The sequence below is a fragment of the Rhopalosiphum padi genome, chromosome 2 (assembly GCF_020882245.1).
Source record: "Rhopalosiphum padi isolate XX-2018 chromosome 2, ASM2088224v1, whole genome shotgun sequence".
NCBI lineage: Eukaryota > Metazoa > Arthropoda > Insecta > Hemiptera > Aphididae > Rhopalosiphum > Rhopalosiphum padi.
Genome location: NC_083598.1, coordinates 44,562,953 through 44,575,097, shown reverse-complemented (window position 1 = coordinate 44,575,097; position 12,145 = coordinate 44,562,953). Strand labels below are relative to the sequence as shown.

The window sequence follows — 12,145 nt, the reverse complement described above, 5'->3', positions numbered from 1 at the left end:
CACAAATTTAGTTATTTTGAAAAGTATGTAACGTACAAAGGGTACTCCACTCATTTTATATACAATAATAATTATCTTAAGAAAAAATAAAATAAAAATGTACCTATGCACTGCTCTGATATTTGAAAATATAAATAAATACATTAATAATGGATATATTACGTGTAAAATGTAAATGATTATAAAAATCTTTATACGCAATAGATTATACAAGACTATTAATTATTAACACTATTTTAATCAAAATTATATAGGTACGATATATTTTTATAAGGACTGCCAATAGTAGGATTATAGGGACGTACGTTATAAAGATCAAAGAAATTATAAGAATATATGAATTTATCGGTGTTAATCAAATCATCCTGTATTATATGTATATATATCTATGTATGCAATATTAATATTACAAAGGTATAAGTATAACAGTTTGTAATCGGAAACATGAACAGATAAAAAATGCATCTCGTCAAACGATAGGTACTGAACAATTGTCAATAACAAAAATCAAATTTTTTAATAACATACGTAAGCGTAATTACTTACTTACTCATGTTGCACAATATGATGATTATATCATCAAATAAGAGTAAATAATATTATAGGTAGGTGAACTATATACATAAATCTATGATAGGTACTCGAACGTAACGCAGGTAATATAGGTTAATGTTATGACGTAGGTCAGCGGTTCCCAACCGAGGGGGGGGATATCAATATAATAGTGATGATGGAATTACGAAAATAATTATGTTATTTTACAATGTTTTTATATTCAATATTTTTTTCTTATACTTAATATTATTACTTAGTAAGTTGACTTATAATTATAATACATTTTTAAATGATGAAAATAATAAAAGTAAATATTGTATATTGTATAATATATAGTTATTTTGTATGATTTATTTGTACCGCTCACAAAAAAAAAATCACTCTAATTTAATGAGGGGGAATGAGATTTTAGTAAATTTACAAGGGGTTCATAGAATAAAAAGGTTGGGAACCACTGACGTAGGTCCTTGAATTATAAATCAATTTTCTATCAATATACATCTGTTATCTATGCGTAACTGCATGTCATCTAATATCAAAATTACGTTAGGACGCTTAGATTATAATAGGCTACAAGTATATTGTATGATATATATTTTAAACATCGATTTATAGTATGTATAGGTACCAAAGTTGGGATGTTAACCAATATTTTTAACTAGCTAATTGTTATCAAAAAATAAATAAACAACAAAGCTAAGTTAAAGTTAATTTTTGAAAATAAATTAATTTGAGAGTAATTAAGTTACGCTACGCATTTTTAGAAAAATAAGAACTTTTATAAGTTAAAAGTTAAGTTAATTTCTTTTTGAATTTCTCTAACTATCAAATGATGAATAGCAAAATTAAACGTATAAAGTTATTTGATTCTTGAGTTGTGACACAATTTTTGCGGGAAATACAAATAGATACCTCATACCTATGCGAATTATGCGATTATTATATTATTATTGCACGTCGATGATACTACGATGGGTAGACCTGATAAACAACGACTTGCTATTGCGATCTATTTAATAATATTAAACACTAAACATGTAGCTCTCAACTTTTTTGCGGTCGTGGACCGACAAATTACTTTTTATGTAGAACTACAGTCTACAGATAATTTAGGGTACAATAATATACTAAAAATATAATTTTTTTCCAGTACAATGTGGACCGGTACCCTCGCGGACCGGCAGTTGAGAATCAATGCACTAAATCAGCGGTTCCCAAACTTTTACGACCACGGAACCCTTGATAAATAGTTTGTGTTTCATGGAACCCACTTTTATTTAAATAATATAAAATAATAATTTTTAACAATATAAATAATTCAAATACTTATAATATAAAATAATTTTCTCAATAATCGGTAATCACTAAATTTAGGATGTTGATGACCTAAGAAACACACAAAAATGCCCTAAAAAAAGTGCAAAAATGACCTAAAAACTTCAAAAAATGACCTTAAAAATTATCTAAAAAACTAATTAAATAAGTGAAAAAAATGTATTAATACATTTATAATTTTAAGCATTATATAAAATTATTAAAAATAAATAAAAAAAAATTATATTAAGTAAAAATATTCTTATTAATAATATTTATATTGTATTGTTGCACTGCACAATTAAAATGTGTTTAATGTTTTCAAACAAAAGACGACGACGTCTATCGGTGAAAAAATGACTTAAAAATGTTGAAAAATGACATTAAAAAAAATAATGGATTTATAGCTAAAAATACCGAAAAATGCAAAAAAATGCAAAATAAAATTAGAATATTTTGCATCTGCAAGATAGCATGAATTAAATTTTTAGCTAGGATAGCATTGTATAGAATCAAAGGAAAAAAAATGCAAAAGTCATCAGCATCCTAACTCTAGTACACATACTTCTGGCGGAATCCTTGAGATTGTCGCGCGGAACCCTAAGGTTCAGCGGAACATACTTTGGGAAACGCTGCACTAAAGTTTAATAACTTTTTGACTAAGCAACAAAACGTTAAACTTAAGTATTAAATAATTAACTGTTATTATTTTATTGTATACAGAGTACAGACTACAATATAGATTGTAGGTACAAATCACTAACGCTTGGGGTTTAGGAATTTTGACGTTTAACATCGTGCAAGAGGTAGGCGATATAAGTAGGTACCTATCGCCTTATCGGGATATATTTCCATTTGTCCATTACTTATACTAAAAATTTGCAATTCACATATAGATTATACCAAACACTTTTTATCGAAGAAGGAAATTTAGATTAGTGGCGTAGGTAAGTACTATAATATGTATTATACCTCCTATCTAAGTGATGTTCTTATTGCCTTTTACTCTAGAGTATCTAATCGCTTTTGACATTTTTGGTCGATGACTATTATTTTTTTCATTCCTCAGACCTAAATCGACTAGATACCGAGAAGTCGCCATGAGTGCATAACTCGACTGCCCCAATAGGGCATAAGCGCAGTTTGAAAGGGGCTTGGGTGTGCTTATCACCCTGAAATAGTTTCATGTTAATTTAGATTTTTACAGTAATAGGTATCCATAACCACGAGAAAACGTCATAAAAATAAATATAGGTGTTCGAGTACCGCTAGTTTTTTTTATTGAAATTGCACACCCCTGTAAAAGGGATGTATTTTAGATCGAACAGTCTATGGACACTATGAGACTATAAATATAGTCAATTACAGAATTATTTCATGCTCACCCAGTCTTTATAAAATATTTTCATCGTAGGTGACATTAGGTACCTACCTATTTGACATTATTGTGTCGCACCTAATTAACTAGTTTAAAAAATGCACTGTTACCATATGTGCCGATGTGCCATATGTTTTAATTATACCTACTTCATGATACCTATGAACAGTAGGTAGTATAAAAAACAACCAGTGATTTTTGTTCGAATTTAAAATAAACACGTAACACACAATATGATGTGTTGGCGTGCATAAACAATTCTGTTTAAATACTATTTATTATGGTTTGTCCAATGCCTACTCATTTAAGAGTTTAAAATTATTTGAATAAGTGCCTATACCCAATATGCGTACCCAACACGTTTGGGCGCAGTCCATGGAAATTTTACCCAAGAATTGATACCTAACAAATTTGGGCACAAAACCGTAACTGGTAGGTGATTTAAATTCTTGTGTAATCTAATCTAATTTAAGTGTTATAATATCGACGGCTATAAAATATGTAACTATAGTAAAAGCAGGTAGGGCGATGAAAAATCAGAATATTTATTTTAAATGTATATGTAGGTATCTACCTAGTGCTTACTGATTACGGTTGTAAATCAAACGTAGACCGTAGTACTTTGTAAAAATATTAAGCACTAATAATTTCGGTTAATAATGAGCAGTGAGCACAATCATTCACCTATTTCTAACACAATATTATTATTAATCGCCGAAAAATAACATTTTCATTAAAAAGAAAAACTATTTCACATATTACTATGTTACTATAGATGACCTAATCAAATTATTCGTCAAACGTTACAAACGACTGCATGCTTTCGATACGCATTATTCAGATATTTATCTCTTTAAAAAAAAAAAAATCTACAAATCTGTAATATGTAAACAAAATTTTTTTTTTAAACTCTTCTAAAAATTTTTGCGGAAGCAAAATTAAGATTAATCGTAATAGAGAACCGTTTTGTTAGGTACTGTTAGCATTCCAATGTTTACATGTATTTCTGATTTAAAATTACTTATTTACCGAATCGAATCATGTATTTGAGGACAGTGCATTTTCGTACGCGTCAACATTTTTCTTACACATTGTACACTGTGCGCGCGTTTGATGAAAAAATAAATTTTATGTAGATACCGGTAATCGTTACTTTTTTAAATTCAAAACCACTGAAATATAATCAACATTATGGACAACAATAACAACTTGTCTAGAACTTCATCTTGGTCAAAGCCTATAAATTAAAATTTTCCACTTGTTTTGAAAAATGTATTGATGGATATTTAAATGGAAACCAAAAATAAAACAATAAACAACAGAATTGCAAGAAGAATAGGTAACAAGTAAATTAAGAAAAAATTAAAATTTGTATAAAAATGCTGGGAAATTTATCTAAAAAAAAAATAAGTTAAATTATTTCCAAAAAAATTAATTAATCATATACAAATAAGTAGAATTAGAAATTTAAATATAAATATAAAAATAAAATTAGGATGTTTAAAAAGAAAATCTAAATATTTTTGAAAGATTATGGCCAACCTCATTGTGGTGTCTTTTGGGTAACGCCAATAGGTTTAGGATTACATAATATAATATTATGCAAATACACAGAAAGAAATAAATGTGCCCAAAAATGCTATTAAAAAGGAAAATATTACGCTTAAACGTGTTATTTAACTGAGTACCTGATGATTGTTATATTATATTAGTAATATTCTGTTCATAGAAATCATAGAATTATTAATCACAGTATTATAATGTATAAAGATTAACTACAATTGATAATTATTTATTTTATGGTATCAATAATATGGTTAATAATTTATGGAAATTACTTTTCAAACAAATGGCGTATCACAATTAATATCTCAAAATTGACTGCATCAAGTTATATGGAATAGTGGAAATTGATTTGTCTATTGTGTAAAACCAATTGTTTTAAAATTTCCATAATTAAATCATTATTATTATTTTTTTTTTAGCAGATTAGGGCCACAAAAAATATCATAAATATTAAGCTGAATAATTTTTTACTATTAATGCTTAACAAATAAAAGATGTGTGAATTTATTTTTTATAAAAGTACATTTGTCAAAATTACTTGCATAGGTGAATCATGTACATACACATTTCTGCGTAAGCATCAATAAATATTGTTTAGTAGAGTAAATATTTAACATTGCAGAGCATCAATGAAAATTAATAAAAAAAAGTATTTTAATAATAATAAAAGAAATATTTACTTATTTGTCTATATATTACACAATTTTATTGCAATGATGAGTAAAGAATATAAAGCATTTTTATCTGTATTAAGCACTAAAACAATCTTAAATATCAATAAAATTAATTTCAGTTTTAAATACAATTCAAGCCTTTATACCCAATAGCAAAAAAGTTTGCTCTTAATAAAATATTTGTTCAAATGGACTTTAGGATGTTCTAGAATTTCATCTTAATACATCTATGTGAAAATTATCAAAAATTAAGTAGATTAAGTGATTCAAGATTATTTGAAAACGATTAAATTAATTATATGAAAATTATTTTAATCTTAACGAAATTATTTATCTACTATTATTATTTATTTATTTATTTTTTTTATTTCATTAATTATCCATTAATTTACATATTTCATACATTTAGTGCAATGATAAAAACACAACTAATTGAAAAAAATAATAATAAATTGCAAACAATATTTTCATATAGAGAAATTTTAATATTTACTATTATACAGTTCTAAACTAAAAAAATAAAGTAAAATACATTCATAAGATAATTAAAATCTTAAATCAAAAATATTATAGTAGATAGGTATTTGATCCATGCAAATATAGCATAATGTCCACAATGGTTGCTTAAGAAGCTTTGATACATTTTTACTGACTGTAAAAATTAAAAAAAAATATTGTTTTTCAAATATTGAACATAACTTATAAGTAATAACCATTAACAATGTTATACTCACATTATATTCTTCTTATCGACTGCGAGATCTTGACTTTGAAATTGAACGACCAGTTAATACAGACCTTGAACGGGAACGTGAAGGAGATCTCGAACCTGAACGAGAACGACGACCACGGCTATATGATCGTGAACGAGATCGAGAAGGAGTGTATGACCTTTTTACATAATACAAAATGATTAGCTACATAATAAACAATTATGTTAATGCATGTTTAAGTTCCCCAAAGTATTTATACTCAATATTCAAAACATATGAAGAATATTATAGGAAATAGAACATTTTTATAACCAGAAAAAAATAAAATAAAAAGTTTTGATTTTATTAATTAGTTTATATTATATTTAATAGTATTAAATAAATGGTTTTCTAGAATTTTGGTATGTTAAGTTCAGATATAAAATAACAGTATTTCTTGCCTTCAAGCATTTTACAAAATATTTGTTAATTTTAATAAATTATGTTTTATTTAGTTGGTTATTTAAATAATCCAATGTATTATTTTATAAAATGTTTAGTAAAATTATAAAAAGTTTAAATTATAACTCTTGTGGTTGATAAATGGTAATTATGATTTAATATTAATTATATAATTTATAACTGTTTACACCAAATGCATTTAATAAATATTCTTTTTTTGAATCTGAAAACCATTTTTAGGTATTATGCAAATACAATCATTTTTTATACGTGCTATCAATTGAAATATTATACTCTACAATTCCAAAACAATTCTTTAAATCAATAGGATGATGTATGTGTAAACTAATAGTTAATCATTAATATTTATTGATGTTAAATTGAATGTACTACTTAAAATAAAAACATGTATTTAATTGTAATATACAATATACTTTTTTGAAATACTATGATATATTGTTATTAAATAAGTGAAAAGTCTTGGTATGGTTACATTAATTGTATTTATAAGTATTAAAATTTAAGAATAACAATAGTAAATTACTTATACTTTCTTTTTAAATTTACACAATTTTATTTTTACAAATTTATTGATAATAAATACATTTATGATAATATAAGTATAAGGTTTATACAAATTTAATTAGTTTTTTTATGATATTATTGCACAAATTAATTAATTTATTGTCATTTTTATTATAGCGTATATATACGCTAGTATGTATTCTTTTAAAGTATAAATGCAATAGTTTATGACAAAAATATTAAATGTTTTCATATAAGATTAATATTAGAAGTATTGTATTTATTATTATTTAAGGATTTTAAAGAATGTAATATTTAAATAAACAAAGTAAATATAATATTTATCCCATTGATCAATATAATCCAACCTGCTCTTGTGATTTAATTAACTCACATAAAAAAACGAAGTTCAACATTCTCCTAAAATGACATTGTGGTAATGCTATGTAGACAGCCAGTGGCGTTATGCAGATCTAAATTATAATTCTTTCTGTCTCTGAATGTCTGTGTACGTTCACCGATAGCTAATTAGAGCATCAGAATAAAAATCATTAGGTCGGTTGGGCTCGATGGGGTTCTAGTGTAGCTGAGTACATCGATAAACGCAGACAGACAGATAGTTGCGCCGTAGTCCGACGACTAACACACATTGCTCGAAGTAGATCAAAATATATTATTTTGGTTGAGAGCTCTACGACGATCGACACTACGAGACGAGACGCTCTCAGCCGAACATCCTACAAAAATGGCCAATTATAGTCATTTTTACAATTCCATTATTTAAATGGTTGTGTCAATAATCTACATTAAATAATTTATCTTAATGTTCACAAGCAGTTGAAGACTTCACCAAAAAAAAAAAATTAAATAGGTGAAGCCATTTGTAAAATAATTTGAATGAAAAATAAATTTACCTGCGTCGCCCTCCTTTAAAACGTCTACAATCACGAGCATAATGTCCTCTATCACCACATTCATAACATTTGTCTTCAGGATGGAATGGACGTCCTCGACGAGGTGGGCCTCCTCTATAAGCACCTTTACGTGATCCAGCATTAGATAATTCTACTCTGACTCGTCTACCACAAATGCTTCTAAAATAACAATAAGAGTACAAGAAATAGTTAAATTTCTTAAATGGTGTTAAATGTGTCAGACAAAAATTATTCAAGTTAAATTGTTTTTTAATTACCTGCCATCTAGACCTCTAACTGCATCTTCTGCATCTCTTGGATCCTCAAATTCAACAAAAGCAAAACCAGGAGGATTACGGGCAACCCATACATTACGAATTGAACCATAATATGAAAAGGCATCTTCTAAATCTTGCTTGGATGCAGATGATCCTAAATCACCGACATATATTTTGCAATCTGGATTACCAGAATCCCTGTATCTTGATGACGATGACATACTTGAAATAATATCTGTAACATAAGACATAATTAATTTAAAAAATTTATAACGAGACAAAAAAATATGGTAAATACAGCTAATGACCCATAAAATGCTAAAAAGAAGCTTAACATTTAACATAACTACCTAATATGCCTACAGTTCTGAATAAAACTGTAATAGATATAATTATTAGTTACATCTCTTATTTAATAAAATCTCATAAAAAAAATGTATGATGATAAGTTTCTGTGTAAGAAGAATAAGATAAGTAACTTGAAAATTAAAATATTTTCTATATAAAAAAAAGAGATAAAATGAGTTTTTATCAACTTTTTATCAGTATGGGATTAGGTACCTAATAAAAAGCCTACAGCTGAACAATTATTACACTGGTACTATTATCCTAATTTAGATATAAAATGTCTACTTCAAAACTAATAAATATATATACATATATTATACCTACATACAAGAATAATACAGATTAATAGTGAGCAATATTTAACTATGAGAATGGATAATAAGGGGTATAGTTATCAATATATTTCAATTAATTTTCTTTTGGTTTAAAGTATATTATCTTTTTTTCTTATCTACATTTTACTTTTATCTGCGTATATTAATTATAATGAGAAAGTGATATTTGTAAAAGGTTCATACTGTACAAACAGAAGTCACTTACGTTAAAATAAGATAAAATGACATAACGATGTAAAATGTAGTCGGAATTGACAACAAATATTACTCATTTAATGTCTCAGTGCTCTTGTATTATGATCTAATATGATCGGTAAAATGGACTTGCTCATACAGAAAATATATGTCTGATGGGTGCCTAAAGTAAGTGGTGGTAAAAAATTGATAAAAACTTTGAGGAGTCAACTCTATAAAAAAAAACCCTTGACAACGGGTGATCATAAAACGAGTGAAAATCGTCGGTGCCATCCGTTTAGCAATCGAGTCCGGTCCCGCCGACCCGATTAGAAGGACTTACCTTATGCGATTGACTTGTCGTAGTTATGTATTAGTTATGTATTAGTTGTTGATAGCCGTCCTCGAAAAACTGAACGACGACGCGATGATGGCTGTCCGTTTCAGATATTTCCTTTCGGCGTTGTTGTGGAAGAGAGTTGCGGTTGGGCCAGATGGTGTGTTGACTTCTTGAGGGAGTGTCTGTGTGTACTATAGATGATATTATCGTCGGTTACCGGCCCGTGTCAGCACTCGGCATAGATAAGGCACTCGAACGCTGCCGCTTCTGTTTTGTGGTTCGGTTTTGACGTTCTGAATGGAAGTGCCGGCCGCCGGGAGTGTGCTCGTGCAGCTCACTGGTGGGTGGGCGGGTGTGCGGGCGGTCTGCGGTGAGCCATTCGCCATTTTACCGAATAATAATGCAATAATTATTGTGTCCGAATCGCGGGCCCAGTGTGACCACCGAGCCGTGGTTTATTGTCCGTGGGTTGGCTATTCGGCTTTGCCCGAGGTGTACCCATATACTATAAGTCTATGCTTACACTCCTAGACCGCGGGTCCTGAGTTTTCAAATAGGATCCACAAGATATAAGCTAGAGGGCGCTGCCGTTTTGGTGAAAGTTAAAACTACGGCTACGTAGATAAACACAAAATACAGAATATAAAACGGATCACGGATGGGTATTTACTATTTTACTATGTATTATTGGGGCTAACTGCTAAGAATGCCTAGCTAGTGTCCTACCATAATTGTGTTTACTTACTGAAAACTATAAAATAAGATAGAAATGGGATAGAAAAATACCCTGAAAAATAATATGTTTCTTAGTAAATGTGTATTCGATATAATATGTACAATTTTTATACTTATTTATTACCTATTTATTATCATAATGTTGTGGTTTAATTTATTTTGATGCTATTTTTTACATAGTTAAAAACCTATGTAATCATAAATAATCTACTTTAATATTATTAAAAGTTGTAATCTACATATTATAATGATATTAAATTTATTTAGCTCTTTGTACATTGTACATGCTTATAACCAGGGGAGCAATTTCGAGGAAAAATATGTTTCAGCATCCATCGTTGCAGAATATAATAATAATATGTTCAGTTAGTATTATGTGATCATGGATTACACAATAAGCTACCTATTTCCCCTAACCTGCCATTCAATAAGTAATTTTATATAATAATAACTTTGTAATTTGTACTGTCGATATTCATTTATAATTATAAAATAAGAACTATAATTAAACATAAATGGCATAAATTATAAGGCGCTGATTTTAAAACTGGAGGAGCTTAGCTGCTACGCCTAGTACCCAAACCCCGCTAAATTACTCAAATTGCGTCAACGAAATTTAACCTACTTGAAAACGTTAATAGATACAATACTAATAAAAAAGATTTTTTTTCATGATCTCCTTAGTATCACAGGCATTTATAGCATTCTCAGAAATATAAAATATTCAGTTTTACGGTAAAGATAATAATATATAAATAATATATAGTATTTTAATATAATTGATCAAATGTTTTTTTATTGTATTATAATTTTGAGTAAATAGTATAAATATAATTAAAATTTTTGAAAAATCTTATAATACAATAGGTAATTATGAAGACGTGTATGTATCTAATATCTATAATAGGTACTCGTATATTATTAAATTAAATCTGACGGTGGATTTTCACTACTTACACATTGAAATTCCAAGCACATTGCACACGCACGTATAATATACGTACTTATATTATAATGGTTACTTACATATTATTATTATAATAATATTGTATTAGTATTTAGATGATTTCCCGTGCCACCGGTTAGTATAATTATAATGTATACAGTCTGTTGGTGCATTAAACACACACACACACACACACACAAACAAGCAATATTGACGGACTGTTGAAATAATTACGAGACAGTCGTTCCGTAGGGATAGAAGTTTGTATAGTGGATTCGATATGGCATTATGGTAAATGGATATTGGGCGCGCTTATACGGCCCCCGCGCAGTATTCCAAGATCTGAGGTAACAATAATATATTATTATGCTGTATAATATGTAACGATGTACAACCCTACTGCAGTCAAAGTGACGAACCTCCTCACAATGATACATATCGACCTACATTGCTTGAAATTTTACACTGCAAGGAATATACTAAAACACCCTCTTAGGAACAAACCATCCAATCATAAATTGAAAGCTTTTTCAGAACCATTCACATTGATATCAGTAAATTAATATACGCATGTCATTATATATATAAAAAAAAAAATAATACATTTTGTGCTATTTATAGAAAAAAAATTACAAATAATTTATTTCATTTGGATTTTTTTTTTTTGCTTTAAAAGACGATACGTAATCATTTGATGAGTAGAAATTCTTAAAAATATAGTATAAGATCCCACATAAGTGGTTTTTATATCTGTATAAAAATATTTAAAATACAGATACAATTTTTTTTTATATGCATTTGTTATTTAGATTTGTAAGAATTTAAAAAATACAAGTACCTATTATTTTAGTAAATAAAATATTTATAAATTCTCTAATTTTTATAGCTAAGATTCAATAAAATGATCTA

At 27.8% G+C, this 12,145-nt stretch overlaps 1 protein-coding gene across 2 annotated transcripts; it reads right to left on the bottom strand.

Moving 5' to 3' along the window:
• Nucleotides 1-5,951: 5,951 nt before the first annotated feature.
• LOC132921625 (serine/arginine-rich splicing factor 7-like) lies at nucleotides 5,952-9,929 on the bottom strand. 2 transcript variants are annotated; one of them, XM_060984753.1, is made up of 5 exons: nucleotides 9,559-9,927; nucleotides 8,359-8,593; nucleotides 8,081-8,260; nucleotides 6,222-6,378; nucleotides 5,952-6,139 (listed from the first exon to the last, which is right to left on the bottom strand). In XM_060984753.1, the coding sequence occupies exons 2-4, from the start codon at nucleotides 8,577-8,579 to the stop codon at nucleotides 6,234-6,236; spliced, it is 546 nt and encodes a 181-aa protein (XP_060840736.1). In that variant the 5' UTR covers nucleotides 8,580-8,593; nucleotides 9,559-9,927; the 3' UTR covers nucleotides 5,952-6,139; nucleotides 6,222-6,233. The 2 variants fall into 2 exon arrangements, 1 of the variants encoding a protein (XP_060840736.1); XR_009660919.1 differs by lacking the exon at nucleotides 5,952-6,139 and adding an exon at nucleotides 7,561-7,903 and having other exon boundaries at nucleotides 6,239-6,378; nucleotides 9,559-9,929.
• Between the last annotated feature and the right edge of the window lie 2,216 nt (nucleotides 9,930-12,145).